Source organism: Agelaius tricolor, unplaced genomic scaffold, assembly GCF_023055355.1.
Source record: "Agelaius tricolor isolate 1412-34295 unplaced genomic scaffold, bAgeTri1.0.p SCAF_6, whole genome shotgun sequence".
NCBI classification, from domain to species: Eukaryota; Metazoa; Chordata; class Aves; order Passeriformes; family Icteridae; genus Agelaius; species Agelaius tricolor.
In genome coordinates, this window is record NW_027269266.1 from 45,080,401 (window position 1) to 45,100,662 (window position 20,262).

General features: G+C 36.1%; 1 protein-coding gene across 1 annotated transcript in view; it reads right to left on the reverse strand.

Annotated features, from left to right (window-relative positions):
• Window positions 1-1,343: 1,343 nt before the first annotated feature.
• The window catches only part of DPY19L1 (dpy-19 like C-mannosyltransferase 1), a 44,766-nt gene continuing 25,847 nt past the window's right edge, over window positions 1,344-20,262 (reverse strand). Inside the window, exons 13-23 of the mRNA XM_071429640.1 lie at window positions 19,834-19,893; window positions 17,334-17,414; window positions 16,447-16,548; window positions 15,675-15,746; window positions 14,179-14,228; window positions 13,527-13,551; window positions 11,798-11,917; window positions 6,350-6,524; window positions 5,489-5,588; window positions 3,960-4,085; window positions 1,344-2,932 (exon numbers count right to left, since the gene is read on the reverse strand). Coding sequence (XP_071285741.1) covers window positions 2,776-2,932; window positions 3,960-4,085; window positions 5,489-5,588; window positions 6,350-6,524; window positions 11,798-11,917; window positions 13,527-13,551; window positions 14,179-14,228; window positions 15,675-15,746; window positions 16,447-16,548; window positions 17,334-17,414; window positions 19,834-19,893 — 1,068 coding nt within the window. The 3' untranslated portion in view covers window positions 1,344-2,775. The remainder of the gene's footprint in view (window positions 2,933-3,959; window positions 4,086-5,488; window positions 5,589-6,349; window positions 6,525-11,797; window positions 11,918-13,526; window positions 13,552-14,178; window positions 14,229-15,674; window positions 15,747-16,446; window positions 16,549-17,333; window positions 17,415-19,833; window positions 19,894-20,262) is intronic.

Consider the following 20,262-nt stretch of genomic DNA (forward strand, 5'->3'; position numbering starts at 1 on the left):
CAACAGACATTTCAGGCAGATTGTCATCGTTTAACCTAAGCAAGCAGCCAAGCCCCACACAGGCACTTGCTCAACTCCTTCACAAGCAGGATCAGGGAGAGAATCAGGAGAGCAAAAGCCAGAAAAGTCGTGGGCTGAGATACAGACACTTCAAGAGAGAAAGCAAAAACTGCACACACAAGCAAAAACCAAGGAATTGATTTAGTGCTTCCCAGGGGCAGGCAAGTGCTCATCCATCTCTGGGAGAGCAGGGCCCCACCACCCACAGCAGTGACTTGGGAATACAAACACCATCACTCCAAACATCCCTTCCTTCTTCCTCCCTCTCGCCACTTTGTTATACACTGAACATGATGCCATGGTCTGCAATGTCCCTTTGGTCATTTTGGGTCATCTGTTCTGGCTGTGTCTCATCCCCACCTCCCACGCACCCCCAACTTCCCGGCCAGTGTGGCAGTACGCCTTGGCTCTACCAAAATACAGCTTGCAGCCAAAACCAGCACGATGATACAATATTACTAAAATGTAATGGAAACGGTCTTCAAGTATGGAAGTATTCCAGCTTTGTGCCTAAATTACTTTAAGGCCTGCATGTATTTAAAGCCAAACTTACTTGTGTTACACATTTATCGATTTGGATCTTGCAAAGAGAGAAGCAACTTCAATGAAAGCTAAGAAGCCTCCAACTTGTGTTTTCTGGCTGAGGTTGCAGTGATAAGCATAATGTTAACATGGTGCTCCTATGTGTTAAATGTTGTGTTGTTTAAATAAAAATTCTTTCCTTTGAAACGGAGAGCAAATTACTGAGATGACAGGAAATTCATAACATAGGACACTGATTCAAGAATTCACAGGTTTCTTCCTCACAATCCTATGTTGCTTTTTTTACTCCATATTTTTTCATTATTAAATTTTATCACATTAATATCCAACAGATGAAAATAATTATTTGGGTTTAAGAGCAGCTTAAATAGAGGAACAGCTGGAAATAATATCCCTAGAGATGCAAATTTGCAGTGTCTGGCCATGTACTGAGTAACAGTCACCTCCTCAACAAATGTTTATTTAATAAAAAAGAACATTTTTATTAAAGCACATCTTTGAACCTTACCTTTCAAATGTTTCTACATTCCACCAGTCTTTCCACATATTCCTGCACTGATATTTTGAATAAAAAGGAAGCCAGAAAGAGGTGTGTGATTTTGGTTTAATCATCTGCAGCCCTTCTGTGCATTTTTTAGTTGAAAGTTTGGCTCCAATCATATCTGCTGTGGTAACTGTGTTAAACTTCAGTTTAACAGACATAAGAGAAGTGTAACACCTACCAGAAACATGAGCACAACTTCCATCTTTCTCTTTTTTATTTAACCACATAAGTACATGTCAACAGTTGGCATAAACTTCATAAAAATACAGTACCTTTTTGTGCCGAAACACTAGTCACAATGTTTATATAAAGACTTTTTCATGCTTCCTTGAATTCAATTAACATTTTAAAAAGTGACTTCCCAAAAGCCCTTTTTTTGTGAGTTTCCTTATAGAAATTTTTCCAAAATCTATTCTGTAAAAGTTAAAAAGCTAATGCATTTTCAGCCATTCTCCCTCACCCTCTCAATAAAACAGATTATAAAAAAATAAGATGTTTTAGAATACTGATCAGTTGTTATACTACTACTTTATCACAGGTTCCCATTTAATTGACACTGTTACAGGCGTGATGGATGGTGTCCCTATAACATCCAGGATCACCAGATGCTATTAGGGCTGGAAAGACCAGTCACACCAATAGACTGATGTGAACAAAAAAAACTAGTTGAAACAAATCCAAACCATGAACAACACACGGCGAAACATCTTAGACCTTAGCACTCTTATGATGCAGTAGAATCACAATTACTGTGATAGCTCCCAATGGCAATAAACATACAAAAATTCTACCAAGTCAGATAAACGACTAAAGGGTGTCCTTGCACTGGGTATCTCGGAAAGTGAGCTCTCTAGTATCTAATTATAACACTGGTGTGACAACAAGATGACAGAAAAACAGCAGAACCAGTCTAATGATGCTGGACCAATTATACCCACATAACTGACTACACCCATAGCACAACTGGGATAAATTTTGTTTTTCTTTAATGCTGATGAAAAAGTCCAGGCAGGATCTAATATATGGGGAAAGGAAAAAGGGCATTAAATTTTGAAAGTAATTTCTTATCAAGTTAGGCGCTGAAGGTCTAGTTAAGGCAGTGAAGGATTTATTTTAGTAACTTTCTAAGGCTATGACAGATTTTTCCTGAATAAAGCATTTTCCCTTAAAAATTTCATGTATATTATGCCAGCTTATTCTGAATGCATAAGAATGCTAAAAACCCTTGGACACTGAGAAGCTAAACTATTGCTTACTGCAAATATTACCCTTATTAGTCTTCTTTTTTAATATCAATAGGATTCCAATAACATGCACCAAAAAAATGAAGTTTCAAGTCCACCTACGAACTTTTCCATAGCTACTTTTAGCTCTTTTTGGATCAGTGTTAAATAAAATGTGCAAACATATAATCATTTGCATAGCAAATCTCAAGGGACTGACCCTGAAATAGAAATCCAAACTGTTAGGTTTAAGATATTTCTATAATCAGAATTCACTTAAAATGGTAAAAAATAAAATACACATTTTTCCATTTTAAGTCTAGTAAAAAAGGTATTTCTGATTTAGAATTCTTACAGTTACTAGTTTAAAGATTTGAAAGACTGATGCTTCATTGCATTGAAATGTTATTCCTTTGGAATCTTCAAGACTCTGTAATTGCTATTTTCAAATACTGTGATGAAATATGGCCTGGAATCCTTGCTCATAAGGGTACATAAAGGAATTTTTCCTCTATTAGCAGGATCTTCGACATCCCAAATTTCAGGCATACTGCAGCCAGGCCTAAAAAACAGGAATATGAAAAGGGAAATGAAGAAATGCTATAAAAGCCTCATGAAGCTTCATTCATAGTGCCCCATGAATACTTGATTGTGCCATCTGTATTTTTTAAAGTTTGTCTCTATACTAGAAAAATTATCAGATCACAAAATCAATAAATATAGCAGTAATTTAAAAATAGCATTGAGAATGGCTTTTGTGGTTATGCAATTAATAAAGAATTAATTTGGAAGAGGAAGCACATAAAACAACGCATATTATGCAACACATTATACATTACCAGGGACCCTTAAATCTTCCTATAAAATGGAAGGTGATATACATATTGCTAACATTTCTAAAGAAAATTCAGGAAATAAAACACCTTAAAAAAGTAGTAATTCCTTGTTTTTTTATAAAAGATCACAGCCAACATCAATTCCCTGTAAAACTGCCTTTCAAAGTTATAATAACTGTGAATATTCTAATTTTATCAAAGATAACAGAAAAGAAATTGAACACATACATTTAATTTTATTCTAAATGAAAAGAAAATGAAATCAAAAATCCAAACTAATTCTGCTCTGGAGGCCAGAAAGAGAAGGGGGGCCAAAAACCAAGGGGCGGGGTGAGGGGGGAAGTAAAAGCATAGCTCTTTCTGGAGAACATCTTAAATGTAACAAAATTTTTATTGACTGTTAGTGGCCATAACATTTTGGTGCTCCAACTATCTTTTACTCTGCACCTTTTATTCATACTAGGCTTTCATTATACATACACATCTGTTCTTGCCATCAGAGAATAACTGTTTCTTTCCTTCAGGGTTTTACAGTGAAGTTTAAAAACTCATACCACAGAGCTTCCCAGGTTCACACAAAGAACACAGGGCTGCTAATGAGGGTAAAGTCAATTACATCAGTTACTATCTACAGATGCTGGACAAAAATGTATTTTAATAAATAAATAAACCACAAATCAAAATTTGATATGAATTTTAGACTACGTATTTCAGGAGTGTATCATTCTTGTGAGAAAGAGGGAGATTACTTACTTTTTTCTGCTTACACACAATGACTCTTCAAGGATGTAGTAATTCACTCCTAGTTTTATCAAATCTCTTTTTACTTGACTTGCAGGTTTTCGACTGTACATGGAATACACTACTTTAGTTCTGGCCCTTCAAAAAGAAAAATCTAAGTGTTAGCTGCAATAGAGCATGAAAATGTAAGCTTTAACCTTAGACTGGAGAGGAAGGCTTTTTTATTTCACAAGGTAACTATGCCAAAGCAAAGTTTACATTAATAGTGCCATTTGCTGAAGTATGATCACGTCTTCAGAAATATAAGGATTCCAAGAACAAGTTGTGCAGTTTTTCTGTAGCAGGAGACAACTGTGTAACAAGATCCATGGTTACTGTGAACTGCAAGTGTAAAGATGTCAAAGCAATGCATTCACCATGGAATACTCAAGACTAGAAATGAGCTTGCTTGGAGTGGGGTAATCAGGAGGAATCAATCCTGTGCCAAGTCTCTCCACAAAAGATCCCCATCACTGTGGGTCACTACGGTCACACTGCCCTTGCTGGGACATTTTGAAATGAAGAGCACAAGACCTGGAGTCCACCTACAGTCATCAAGCAAAATCAGCCCTTGGACACCATGATCCTGTTTTGGAAGCAGATGACCTTTAGGTCCCTCCAAACCAGGCCAGTTCATATCATATCCAGCAATATCCTCCTCTGAATGTGCAAAGCATGACGCTCTTAAAGCCTATCCATCTTCTGACACTTAATACAGGTATTGCCTGTACCTTATTTTTCCCATGATTTTGTAACTAGGACAGAATATTTCAGTTGAAAGGGACCTACAGTGATCATTCAAGTCCCACTGTCTGACCAAAAGTTAAAGCTAGTTAATGCCAGGCAGAGAACTAAGGACATAAGGCATGTAAAATAAATCCCTGCCCTTTCTCTTTTATCCCCCTCTATCTTGCTGCCTTCTTGTGGTGTTGGATTTATTTTAAGCAGTTTCACCAAATTAACAAAAAAAAAAAGATGCTACACTATTAAATTTAATAAAAGAAATGCATGACCTTTTCAGATAAATCAATTTCAATTTAGGCAAATATCCTGATTTTGAAAATAACAAGAGTACAAATCTTAGTAACTCCATCCCAAAATTTCAGCTTCAATAATTAACCAATTATCACAAAAAATGACAGCCCACCACAGAAAGCTAATAGAAATAAATACACTGGCTATCTTGGAAAAAAAATTATATCTGTCTATAATGTCAGGAGTAACCAGAATGAAGAAAGGATATAATTGAACTGATGAAATAAAATTCCTTAACCTAATTCTGACTTTGAAGTTTGAAGCCATATCTGTCCCTAGAGTGTATCCTTTCTGATGAACGCAAATCCTCAAGAAATAATTTGTTTCCATTCTGACTGAAATAACAAATCCAGTTCTATGAGATTTTAACAAATTTTACAATATAACACAGTGCCATTCCTACTGTGTATTACAGACATTATGAGAATCAACAGCAGACACAAAAACCCCTCAACTGTAAAATTTACCTTAATCCTGCATCTTCATAGTGAGGATGATTTACAATAGGACGAAGTGTAGACAATTTGACACTCGCCATTGTAGGCATTGCTCCTGCAAAAACTGCATCTGAAATACACAATCAAGGGCATTTTTGAAATGAGGAATCAAACAATTAGAGAAGCAATTCAATTATCTGAGCAGTAATCCCATAGGAAAACCATAAAAAGGGTAGGGTATGGCCTTTTAAAAAGGCCGTATGTGACATCAACAGGAAATGCACAAAATCAGTGGTTTACTTTGGGTTTTTTGTAACCTTGAACTCAATATAAGCAATTAGATAACTAAGCATCTAAGAATGGAGATTTAATTAACTCATTTTTCTTGAACGGGTAGAATAACATACTTATTATAACAACTCTTTCATCAGTGTTAAACGGGCAGTAAAATCTCAGTTCACTATGGCTTTAACATATATTCCCTTGAGAAAGGCAAGTACCTTGTTTCCAACCAGTTTTCTGACAGATTTTAGGAAAAGGAGGGGTGCAACCACAACACACATAGACATTTTTAATTCTCCTCTAGAAAAATGCTGATCATGTACCCACATACAAGACCAGCATCATTTAAGTAAAAACCTATTTTAATTGGACTTGGCAAAGATGCTTTTGTTGAAAATACTCCACCAGTGGTTAGAACCTCCAGACCAGTAGCCAGGAGTCTAACAAAGACAGCTTCGGGTGCTTTTTTTCACTGGACATAGCTTTTATGTGGACAAGTAGACATGCCAGAGTTGCAGATAGTAGCAAAACCTCTGCAGTCATTTGTGACAGGTTCCATGGTTCAACCTCACAATAAATGGGGACATCCTACATTATTAAATAGTTCACCTTGTCTGGTATTGACTTGTATCCACTCTAGAAGTTCTTCCTGTGGCAAATTGCTAAATTCTCCCATGATGTTCCACTGAGTTCGAAGGTTTGCAGATCCCTCTATTGTCATCAATGCTAAAATAGCAAAGACCAATGTTTTGGGCTGGACTTTATAGAAGAGCCATCCAAACAACTGAAATGCAAGAATCAATTAATTCCTAGACAACAATTCTGTAATGTTGTATGCAGAACAATTAATTTTTATTTCTCTATGAGGAATCTAACATATATTGCACTATAAAACATCTCTGCTATTTCTTCTCCACTAAACTCCAGATTATAATTCATAGTATTATAATATAGTTCAGAACATAATATTATATACAATAGATACTGTATTTCAGAATGCAATTCCTAAGAATTACTCATGTTTAACAAATATTTCACATTACATTTGCAATTCTATATAAATAAAAAAAGAATTTAAAAAATTCATATTAATGTAAACTTTTAAAGTTGAATGTCAAATCTCAGATATCAAAATCTGCAAGGAAAGATGATTCAATAAAGCTAACAGGACTTAAACAGTATTTTATCTCCTGTTTCTATCTAGAGTTTTTATCTGTGTATACAGATTAGAGATTGTACGGCAAACTTTTGAAACATATTAGAAAGACAGACTTGGAGGACAGTAAGCTTAATGCTGCTTTATACCCCACTCTTTCCTTTCTTGAACTGGGGCTTGCATTGTTTCCTAAAAACAATCTGTGGAGGCACTAAGCAAATATTCATAAATACATAAAAAGGGGTAGTTAAAAAAGTAGTACTAAATTTGCTGTGTGGAAGCTTAATTTGAGCAGTAACACTTTACCACATCCATACCTGAACCATTAAATAAGAAAGTGGAAACTATATTTTTTTTCCCAATTCGAAGGCTCCACACATCAAAAATATCAAACCCACACTAAATAAATACATTTCATTCATAGTACTGTTACTTGGGTTTTTTCAATTAAAGCATGAAACAATGAAAGAAAGTCTCTCAGCAGAAGCTCCCACAAGGCTGACTACACCAATTAAGTAGTGTGTTTTATCTTTCTTATGAACTAACCACAAACTACCTCAGATTATTAAAATTCTTCAGCCACCTCTCAAAAAATACAGTATACTCTACTCGCATCCCTAAAGACTCACTAAACACTCAGAGAAGAACAGCAATACTATCCAGGGAAAGTTAATTTCCCAAACAGGCCTGACCACTGTGTGGATCTGGAAGGATGAAGTGAAATTAATTCATTTGTAGGCTGCTCTACATGTGCAAATCTCCCTTTCACCAACAGCTGCAAAAATGTCACTTCATTGACATCTTAGAACTTTGACAGTTCCACAACTTTTAAAATCAAAGAAAATTACATTACTGTCACACTTTTACAGAGCCTCATTGATGTTCAAAGTCTCTGAATTTAGCACTATTTTGTTTACACAAGGAGCCTAGAATAATTGAATATACATGCAATTCAAAAAAAGCATTTCTTTCATTGGATGCTGTTCCTTATGTTTTTTGGGGTTTTTTTATCAATTCAAGGTTTTGGGTTGTTTTTTAGTTTTTTGGTTATTTTCCCCAAATGAATATTTTAAGTATTTCTCCAGCTATTTTATTTTGTTATCAAAATTGCCACTCAGGATAGTATCATTTCCCTAACAGAAAGAGGAAATGTCAAAAGAGGCTGCCAATAGTCAAAATCTGAACAGTAACAACAAGAGATATGGGCCTAACTTGAAGCACAAACAGTAAGTTTAATGACAAAACTGAACCAATCCCTAATTTAATTACTCCTCTTTGTTGAAGTTAAGAGAAGTAAAGGTTCTAATCACAGGTTTCTCATACTTTAAATGCAGTTGTACAGAAGAAGGGAGTTACTCCCTTTGCAAAGATGCAGCTACTTTATATTTTTATTTTATTAAAAATCCTTTCTTGATAATGTGTTATGAAGTGAATTACTTTCCAATGAAAATCAACATTAGGTCACTTTTTTTCATCAGAAAGCATTCCAGACAATAAAAATACTCTTTATTAGAAAAAGAAGATTATCATTTTTATTGCCCATCAGCTGCCACAAGCTGCTGGTAATGGGAAAATGGAAAGTGCAGAGATTCACGCAATGGGCTGAAACAACACAACATACAAAATTTCTTTTCCATGTGCAAACAGTAATTTTTAGCCTCAAAAGAAATTAGATATACTAACATACCACTGCAGATAAGCTTTCATGGTCTGCTAGATGAAAGGATAGTGTTGACCTCAATTGCAGTAAGATAAATGCTTATCTTAAATTTGCTTAAATTTTTCTTGCATCTGTAAAACTGAACTGTCACTTATTAACTTATGCTCATTCAAACATCTAAAACTTTATCCAATGATATACTGTACTGAGTGTTAATAAATCATTTTGTCACAAATCTCATCTTCCTCCATCCAAGAAATTCTGCATCAGTATTGCACATACAATTACATTTTTCAGCCTCAAAAAACCACTTCTCCTCAGCTGCCAGTAAGATAGAAAAAGCTCATTAAAAAACACTTCATATTTTCCTGGCCCTACAAAAACAAGCAAACCAACCAAAACAAGAACAACAAAAAAGTTTTCTTATTGTTTGTTTAAGTCTTAGGAGTGATCTGCTCAATGGTGGCTCAACAGCCTTATGGGCCAGTGTTTGTCTACCATGCTGAAGACAGTCCTGTACTGCCTGGAAGATTATCAGCCTCTCTCTACTAAAGCAAGCACACATCTGTCAGACCAGGAAAAAAATCCAGCTTGTCTTCTACAACTATCAATCAGCACCAACCTGGGAACAGCTGAACAGGCAAAAGAACCTTCATTAATAACAGGACAAGGAAATCAATTTTATTTTCCCTTATGCTGTTCACCTAAAGTTGGATTCACCTGAACACTTCTCCTCAGGTCCAAGCCAGGGCCAGGGTATTCCCAAGCTGTATTATGTAGTGCTGCTGGTCATCTATCCCTTTCTGCACAAAATAAATGTCTGACCTGCAGCAATCTAAAGCCCTTCCCTAGCACTCATGACCTGTTTCCTTCAAGCCAACTATGCCTCCATAGTCACCTGATCCAACAGGGGCAGCTCCCAGAACAGAATCTGCAATTGCAGCTCCCTGAGAAGCTTACTCTCACTCTACAATACGAAACAGCAGAACAATCAAAGGGCCAAAATGCAGTTGGAAGCAGCAGATAAAAAAAATATTGACAAAATACTGTCCACTGTCCTCCCTTCCAATAGTTACACATTTATGACATGTGGCATTCTCTAAGATCCAACATGCAACAATTATGAAAAGCACCAGCATTCACAAACTGGCCTGATGACCTCAGCTGCAGTACTAAAAACACACAACAATCCAGGAAAAATTATTGAAATGTTATTACTCTGATGCTTCAAAAAAAAAGTCACCATGCAGCTAAAAAAATCAGCACAGATTTTACTGTGGCTCAAAATACATAAATACTTTTAGTCCTGAACTTCACTACAAAACTCTACTACTACTACTACCACCACCACAACCAACAGGGCAGAAAAGTCCATCAAGAAATATACAGTTAAAAAAGAACTAAGAACAAATCAACTTTGGACAGCATTAATCTAAATCATAATTGTTATCTAGAAATTGGATGTTAAAAGAACATTTTTTCATTTTGTTCCTCTGACTTTTGAAAAGCAGCTTCATTTCAAATTACTCAGAAATATCTTATGAAAGTTCACTTAGAAAAATAACCAATGCAACTGCTTTTGCTTGAACAACCAGACCACCTAAGAGGATGCCAGCATTTCAAGAACAACTAAGAGCTGCAAAACTGAACATCTATGAATCTTCCAGAATAGCAAGCATGTAGAGGAAATTCCTAAGTCCCAATACTCAATACAAGGTGGCTAAAGAAAGCCACCTTTGATTTTGGCAAACATGCGGCACTTTCACCTACGCCAAGTACATCAGGCATCAAGAAACGGATGAGCACATTTAAGCAGACTGATACTGTGTAATCTGTCCAGTGTTATAAAGAACTACTCTTCTCTAAATATCATTTAGGAAGCAGTTCAGTTTTCTGGGAAACAATTATTTGTTCAGCTAGCCTAACATGATATAGCTTTCTCCTCTTTGCATAAATCTGTCTCATTCACTCATCTTCCAGTTGTTTGACATGGGTATCAGCTGCTCCACAGACAGAACTGCCTTCACCATAGCACCCTAATTCTCCTTTAGACACTTTCTACCACACCACAGTGCAGTGCAGGGTGACAGGAACCTCTGAAGGCTGGTTTGAGCATGGTCACCCAGAGCCAAGTGCCCCTGGTCCATGTCCAGCTTCCAAATACCTCCAAGGATGGACCTGACTCTTTGGACACTCCACCACGTCCCTGGGCAATCTGTGCCAATGCTTTTCACCCTCCCAGTGAAAAAGTTTCCCCATGTTCAGAGGGAACTGCCAGCATTCCAGGGTGTGCCCATCGCCTCTGGTCCTGTCATTGGGCACCACGTGAAAGACTCTGCTATTTCTCCCAGCTTTGCACCATCAGCAAAGTTGCTGAGGGTACCCTCTGCCCCACCATTCAGTCCCTTAACAAAGACATTGAGCAGCCCTGGACCCAGCACTGGCCCCTCAGGTTACTGGCCTTCAACCAGATTTGGCACCACTGATTTCAGGCCCAGCTGTTCAGACATTTTTCAATCTACCTTTCCTGCCTGCTTCCCAGACAAAGGACTACTTACCCTACTTTTGCTGCATGTTCAAAGCTTCTAAAATAGCTATTTAAATAGAGATTTAATCACGTTCACTTCTCAGAAACACAGATAACGAAACATGGAAAGCCTATTATAAGACTTTTTATATCTGGAGGAAATCTAGTTAACATTTGATGTTACAGATTATTCAAAGTAGTAAGATTAAGTCTGAGTTAGGTATATGAGTTTTGATTTTTATGACTGAAATGTTTTCAACAAGCAAGACTGCAAACGAGACTTCTAGAAAGAATTAATAGGCAGGAAATATGCAAGGCAGTAAGCTCTGAAGAGCTGTGAAAACACAGTGTAAACAAAGAGAAACACGGGATAAAATTAATAGTCAATAAAAACTTGCAGTGGCAGAGAGGTGTGCAAACACAGTAAAATCTAAGAGATGTCTCCCTGTGCTCAAGGTTGATACACAGCATGCTAACTCGTATAATAATAATAACTCGTATAATAATGCAGTTGGACAAGTTGCATAAAGCAAGACTTTTGCTTTATTTGGGAAGAGGGGAGAATGGAACCATTTTTGACAGGCAATATAATCTGGTTTATTTTTATCTGGTACCCTCAGATTCAGCAATTACACACAGAGAAATCTGCTTTAGGACAAATATCTGTGTAATACTCTAAGTACTGAGATAGCTACAGGATAAAAAAGACCTTACCTGTTTTGAACACACCAAGGAAGCCATAATGCACAGATGTGGTGTTAAAAACAGCTTTAGTCTCATGATTAAAATCGCTAGGACACTGTATGCCAACAGCTGCAATGCATGGAATACCAGCTGAAAAGAAAAAAAGAAACCACAAGACACAGAAGCAAATTTGCATACTTTTCATTTCTGCCTTAAACACACAACTTCATTTTCAGTATAGCTTAAATGACGAGCTTGTCTGAAAGAGTCCAAGTCAAAATAAAGACATTCATATTTCAGATGGTGAAAATGACTTTCTGTAATCTTTTATCTAGAATGCTTGTAGTATGTTGACGAATGGAATAACAGGAAGGAAAAACATTATCAATAAAAGAAAAAGGAGCTAGAGAAACAGCTAGCTATTAAAAAAAACCTTAGCCATTAACAGGCTTCACTTAGACAACAACAGAATATGTAAAACTTCTTGTCTAACCTCTTTATAGAAGTTAAGAGACCCTGCTTTTTAGTGCCCAAAATACACAAGTATGGAGTAAGAGAAGAAAACAAGATCATCCTTGATAATGACACAATCAGAGGCAGTTTGCTTTAGTATTCTAAAAAGCATCAGATACATCACTCATTACTTCTAACATTAATCTATGTCACTTGTCAAAGTGCTGTGCTAAATAGAGGCATTTTTGCAATCAGTGCTTTTATCTGATTGATTATCATAGAATCATTCAGGTTTGAAAAGGCCTCTAAGGTCATGTCCACTCATTAATCTAACACTGCCAAGCTCACTGCTAAACCATGACCTCAATGCCATATCTACATGTCTTTAAATGCCTTCAGGGGTGGTGACTCAACTCCTTCCCTGGGCAGCCTATCCCACTGCTTGATAGTTCTTTTGGGTATTTTTCCTAATATCCAATCTAAATCTTCTCTAAGGCAACTTGAGCTTAAACCATGACAGACATCTACCAACTCTCTGGGCCACTTGATCCCAGCGTTTCACCACTCACTGTAGTAAGATTTCTTCCCTATAGCTTGCCTAAATCTATCTGATTCCAGTTTTAAGTCATTATCCCTTGTCCTAATGGAACAGGCCCTGCTAAAAAGTTGTCCTTGTCTTTCTTATAGGCCCCCTTTAAGCAATGAAAGGCCCCACTAGTCTTCCTGCAGCCTTCTCTTCTCCAGGCTGAACATCCCCAACTCTCTCAGCCTGTCTTCATAGGAGAGGTGTTCTATCCCTCTGTTTTTGTGGACCTCTTCTGGACCTGCTCTAACAGGTCCACATTCTTCCTGTGCCAAGGGCTCCAGAGGGGGACACACTATGTTGCTTTGCAGAGTTTTACTAAAAAGAACCATATGTGTAGTACAACATTCATTATGGCCTTCATTATGGCCTATCTCAAAACAGAAATTGAACATTACATGTCATGTGAAAAGCCAGTAAAGGAACCAATCTCCTTCTCAGTCTCCATGTGGAAAACAGAAGGTCCAGCCTAGCTTCAGTGTCTTTTGGAACAGCTACAGTAAAAGCCCAAGATTCCTCTTTTGCACAATCACCCCCATTAGCCAGTATATTCCTTTGTTCAACATTTCAGAGTTATTCTGGTGGCATACCAGACCCAGCTTAAGATGAGGGAAATGTTGATGTAAATCCATATGAATCAGCATCAGCCCATTGCAACCTGCATTTCAATACTGAGTATTTACATTAACACAGGAATAAAATTGTGCAGAAAAAGAATCTTACCTCACCATGGTTAAAACGTTCTTCTCTGAAAAAAATAACAACCCAAAATCCATCATTATTTATGTACAGAAGAAATGGCTTTATATTAAGATAATCTCTAATGGCATCAGACAATGCAACTAATCCAGTAGGCATGAATTGAGTGTCAGAATTTTTTTTCACCCCTCTACGCAATTTTTGAAATAAATTGCAAATCATAACTATCTTCTTCAATCCCTGTATCTATTTGGAAATCTCGAGTATTGATTTTAGCAAGTTTTGTTTAATTAATTCCATGAGATGAAACTCTGGTACCTTTATAACCAGGAAGAAATTAATGGGGAAAAAAGAATTTGTATTTACTATATATAGTAAAAAAGCAAAAAAAAAGTACATAAATACTGCTTTAGGAAAAGAGCAGAAAAGTAAATCATTAGATATAAAATCTATGCATTAATGGATTAAGATGTCTAAAACATGTTAGATAACTTTCATTTTAGCTATAATATAAAAACACCATTTGCAATACATCCATACATTTGCAATACATCCAATACTGAACTGCACACAACTAACCTTTCAAAAAGAACTTACATAATGTAGAATTCTGAACTTTGTAGCATATAGCAAATCAAAATTCAGTTCTACATTAAAAAAAGAAGATAATACTTACTTTTCATATCGGCCTGTGTGAGATAAGGAGTACAGAATATATTTAATTGCCTGAAGAAAACAAGAGACAACAAAAAGTATGAACGTACTTTCAAAATCATTTTGAAGCATTTTCAGCATTTGCTAAATTAAACTACACCTGGGTAATCTCTTTTTGAGATAATGCTAAGATAAAAGACATGCAATGTTTTAGCCAGAACTTCTTTTAGAGGATGTTTAATTAGCCAGGCAGTTAGCAGTTATCCCATCTGTTCCTGTGCAAACTGTAAGTTGTTTTTACACAAATTATACATAATCAAATTTACAAAAACAGTTATAAACTCCAGTTTAGTATTCATCAGCTAAATAACAGAAATTTCTTCTAACTGACACAGGACTGGACCTTTGCAAAAAGCTTTGTAATGAGAATACAGAATTTTAAATACATGTTCTTGAAAACCTGTGTTTTTCTGACTGTATTGGGTTTACATGTCAAGGTTTCAGCAGCAGGAGCATTGCAGGGGTGGCTTCTGTAGGAAGAGACCAGGAGCTGCTCCCATGTCAGAGAGAGCCAGTTCTAGACAGCTTCAAATCAGATCTACCACTGGGCAAAGCTGAACTCATCAGCAACACTGGTGGGGCCCCTATTGATAACATGTTTACAAAAGGTAACTCTGCAGCATGTTTACGAGAGAGCAGCAAGAAAACTGGGCGTGAAACGAGACTCAAGTCACCAAGGGTGAAGGAGAGGGAGGAGATGCTCCATGAGAACGATGAGATTGCAGCTTTTGGAGAACATCACCACAGTGATGTAAGTTTTTTGTTTTTTTTTTTCCTCTGGAGGGCACTGAAGGGTTATGGTGGAGCAGACAGAAATTCACCTGAGACCTGTGCAGGACCCCATGCCAGAGCAGGTGCGCATGCCTTGAAGGATGCTGCAACCCACAGAAAGCCCACAAAGGAAACAGCTCCTGGCAGGAACTGCAGCTTGTGGACAAGAGCCCACAAAGGAGCAGGTTTTCTGGCAGGAGCTGCAACCTGTGGGGGACTCATGCTGGAGCAGTCTGTTTCTGAAGAACCGTACCCCACGGAAAGGACCTATGCCGATCCCATTCTTAAAACAACTGCGGCCTATGGAAGGGGCCTATTGAGCCTGGGGATGAGGAGAAGATGGTTTTAGTTTTTGTTTTCTTCTTGCATTTTATTTTTAATTCACAAAATATTTAATCTGATCTTCCTCAATTCATGACAGTGAATCAGAGAGTGAGGCCCCCGTACTTATCTTGACCCATGATATTTTTCTACTCTTCTTCCCCCATCATAGTGAGGGTAAGGAATGGCAGCATGGCTTGGCAGGCACCTAGCAGTCATCATATCAATTTCTTCCCATATAAATGTCTTCCCATATAAAATAAATAAATAAATAAATAAATAAATAAATAGCAATCCCTTCAAAAAAAAAAACAAAACTGAAATGTAAGTTCAAGGTAAAGGTGACTCACAAAATCAATCACTTACCCTTTTGACGATTACCCCAAAAACCACCAGAACAACTGGTAATAGCAGAGTCTTTGTGTATCTTACTGGAGTCTAAAATGGAAATCAAGTTCATTAATTGCTTCCCTTCATCTGTAATTATTTCAATCACCATTTAAAATAAATTAATATAATGAGACCTTTCTGGAGTAAAATGTAAATGTAAACTCTACTCAGCAATCATACTAAAGACATAATACTAGGGTCATCAGTAAATTATTTCCAGTTCTTTGGCAAGCCATTCAAAGATGAGAAATAGATTGTATCTCATCTGAATTTGAGTACTATAGGTTGACTAATCTATAAACATTCTAAATGCATATCTAGGCAGTGATAAATTAAAAGAAGTCTATTAATGCCACATGAACCTTCAATGCTGTTCTCTGGTCTAAACTTATCACATAAGGCCCTTGCAGCTCTCAGTATGCTTTCCATACACTCAAAACCAGGTACTGAGAGCCCCATAAAATCTTGTTTGCAGAACTGTAACCTTTCATTTATTCCTGAGGAAGCATTTCTGTCATTGAAGCTAGCATATATCTTAGATCTAAAATCAAAACACTGCCTCGGTTTAAGTTCACTTAAATGCAACAAACCCAATTAAATTTAGCTTTAGTTCATTAATTTATCTTTTCAAGTATGTATTTGAACTTATGATGGCAGTAGGAGGTGTGGTTCTGAAATGTTTTAAGTTACAAATAAAAATAAAGCAATAAGTTCCCTCTACCAAAATCACATATTTTGACCAAATTACCTCTTTTTCCATGAAGTCAAACTCAGCAGCGCAGGTATACATTAATGTATCAAAATCCTTGTAGCCAATAAATTTAGATTTCAATATATTTCCTATATGAGCCTGGGAGGATACACAGGAAACAAATACCAAACTGTAGTAAGCAAAAACTGTCCTGTTTTCCATAACCAAGTAGTATAAATATGAGAAATTACACTGTATTGAGAAATATTTTTAATTAGAACAGAAGTTTATATCACTTACAGTACAGTATTGTTACAAGAGCACCAAAAATCTACTTCCAGTGTATTAAATAACATCTTTGAGTCTAACACAGATAGTATGGTGCTAAATAAAAAGCAGAAAACAGCAAAAAAAGGGTGTTATCACTGTGATTGTATTCAACAAGGCTATAGTTTTGCATAGTCATATTTAAGATGTGATCTTCGTTATCTTTTACCCCTTGATACACATCTGCAGACAAGTTTTTAACAATAGAATAAAGGGGGTGAAATATAACAAAGGCTGTACCTGTTACAATAATAATTTCAAAACTATCCTGAAAATTAGTTTCAGAGAAAAGTGAATTGACAAACTGAGTAAACAAAGGTGTAGGTAGAAGATACCCAAGACAAACAAAGCCCTATAAATCCACATTTCAAAACAAACACATAGAGCATTCACTAAGACAAAAGTAAAGATATTTGTGTTTTTGCAAATTTTGGTAATAACATCTCAAAGTGATAATACATAATGAAAGAAAAAGCAAATATACAATCTCTCTCTCACCTCTGTAAAACAAATTCTGGAAATTCAGGAAAGTATATCAGTAAGATGTCAAAATCAAATATTAGGAGTGACAAGATTTTTGAAAGATACCAACCAGATATTCTGATAATAGAACTTACATCATCAGCTATTCCAAACACAAGAGAAGTCAGGTATTTCAAGGTGACTGTCCCAAATAACCAGGCACATCCTTCAATGACCTTGAAAAATATATTTAGAGTTAAATTGATGTCTTTAACTTTTACAAATTTTTTCTTTTTTTGAAGGCTTCTTAAATTTAGCTACTACTTATAAACTCTTCTATGTTATAGCTGAAATAATTTTGTGCCACTGCTTTAAACTACAGCTGTACTACTGCATACAACAGTGCAGCAGAGGGGGTAGAAAAGTTATCTTGAAACAGGGGCAGCCTCGCTGTCTATTCCATCTGTTTTGCACATATCAGTGTGTAAGAATTTTTCCTGGACAAGAGCTGCTCCATATTATCAGGTTGTGCTAGCCTGGTAATTCAAATCTTTGGAGGAATTTGCTGATTTATAGCACCATCTCAAGATTATCTAAGGTTAGAAGTTGAAGGGAATATAAACAAAGCATGTCCAGTTACTACTTTTAGTTATGTATCAAGTTTATTCCTGTACCAAGAAGGTTAAATTCTTGGCAGTGTAGCTTAATCTAGCAAATTCTTTATAAAACTGGATCAAGTGAACAGGACAACCTGCCCCCAGTATCTTGTATTTCTCACACCAGATGCTTTCAGAGACAATGCAACAAAAAACTGATCTTTGCCCTAATGTAACCAGGGTTTTATGTGACAATGGGCTGCATTCAATCATCTCATTTCATGGCTGCTGAGAAACCTAAATATCTAGGAGGTATCCTAATCCTTTATTGAATGCCTCTGGGTATTTTTCTTCCACAGCAACTTTCTTATTCCTTATAAGCTTATTGCTGCTACCATAAGGGGCACTAAAAAAGTTATAATTATATTTTACTTTTCTTCACTGGCTTTGTCGTATTTACCTTTATTTTACAAGATGTAGAATTCTAGCATATTTTAAAATATCAGCTATTTGGTAAATCTACATTAATAATTATCTTCATACTCAAAGTCAATAGAATTTGGGGGAAGGCATTATAGTTTTTATTTTTTTTTTTTAATGTAAGACACATTGACTGAGACTATAGGCAATATTTACAATGCTACATATGAATTTACAAAATAAAAAAAAGAAACTCTGCTTTCTCTACAGGTCCTTCTCTGTGATTTCCATCAAGTATTCTCCTTTTTGGTGCCTGCTCAGTAATGAATTGGTAAGTTCAGAGAACTTTTTGTAAGAATAGTGAGATTTCCCTGCTGAATGGTAGCACCTTATTCAGGATCAATTATTTCATATACATTTTTAGGGTGGTGATGGTCTTTTGAAAACTTGCCATTTAATCCCACCCTTTTGTTTCTGACCTTCTAATGTTCATACCTTATCTCATGGAGTTTAGTTTCTTTTATAGTTCCAGTTAGACAGCTTCTCCAAAAAGTTCCTGAAATTTATGTACAGTACATTCACCCACACACCCTTATCTACATCCTTCAGAGGAGTCAAACACTTTTGCAAGGCACGACTTCCTTTGACAAAGGCTGCATTGGATGTCTCTCTGCAAGTACATACAGCTTAACACCTTCCTCATCGTACAAGTTTTTATTCTTTTACAAACCCAGATTTTTTAGTTTGCCGTTCCACAAGTGCCTTGGATCTCTATTACAGAAAACTGACATGAAATTTGCCTGCACTCTGATTTCCCCTGGTACTACAGCTAGGTATGTAGCCATGCACTGCAGTTTCCTATAAATATTTAATTCCTTCCTATTCTAATTCCTTTATAATAACTGTATGAATTTCATCCAGTTTTGCTAACAGCTTACCCTTCACCTAATAAGAATGCCTGTCTTAAGTCAGGCATAGTCTTGGTAGGCTCCCATTTCAGGTGTTTTTACATGTTAACATTATGTCTTATGCAGCAAGTCAATTCTCATGTTTTCTCCAGTGTTACATTTTATTCATAATAGTTTTGGGAGTGTTCTCCCTGTTTGGACATGACTTCTACTCTCCAACCTCAACTACACACTCTACAGTGTTTTACTCTGACTTGCTTCCCTATGCAATTTTAAGATGTTTGCTGTTGTCATAAAAATATCCTTAAAAAATTCTATAGATAACCACATTTTAGTGAATATCAAGTGCAGTACCTTAATCTCCATTTCTGCAAGCACTGTTACCCTTTAACTTGCCTTTTCTAAATTGACCTTTACTTTAAAAGGATTTCCATACAGATCTTAGGTTTTGTAAACACGTAAAGTTGTCAATGTGAAATTAAATGTGTTGCCATTTAAAGGTTATTTCAGCTTTCTGATATAAATGTGTGTTTATGCTCTCTTTATTTCTTCAGGAATTTAACACTAATTGCTGGAAACACTGACAATTTATTAAAGACAGTACTGCAGCTACATCCCTTGATTTTTAATTATTAGAAACAAAACCAGAAGTTGTTTCTGTATTTGACAAAAACAAACAAAAAAAAGTCATAGTTTTTCCCTGAAATTTCAAAATATTCGAAATTCCTTACCCATACATAGACTTCTCTTTTGCGCCTTTTCAAGACTTTTGGACTCCATTCAAGAATTCCCTAATAGAAAAAAATTAATGCACATTTTCAGGTAACGTAATAACAACAAGCTATTCCCCTACCCTGAATGAGAGGCTTTTCCTTTTGGTAAGCCTATCACACCATATGCTTAGTTATTAAAAAATCTTCCATAATTAATACAACCTGACATATGAATATATATAGTATGATTTCACCCTCCACTGGCAAAACTTGCCAACAAAATAACTCTTACTGCAGTTCGAGTACAATTATGGAAGACTACTTTTCTCCTAAACAAGTAAGGAGATTCTGTATTATTCAGTTCTAAGCTTCTTTAAATCAAAACCAATGGGAAACTGAGTTCTGTCTGCTTCTGTGAATGACAAGAGACTGAAGCAAGAATAAAAT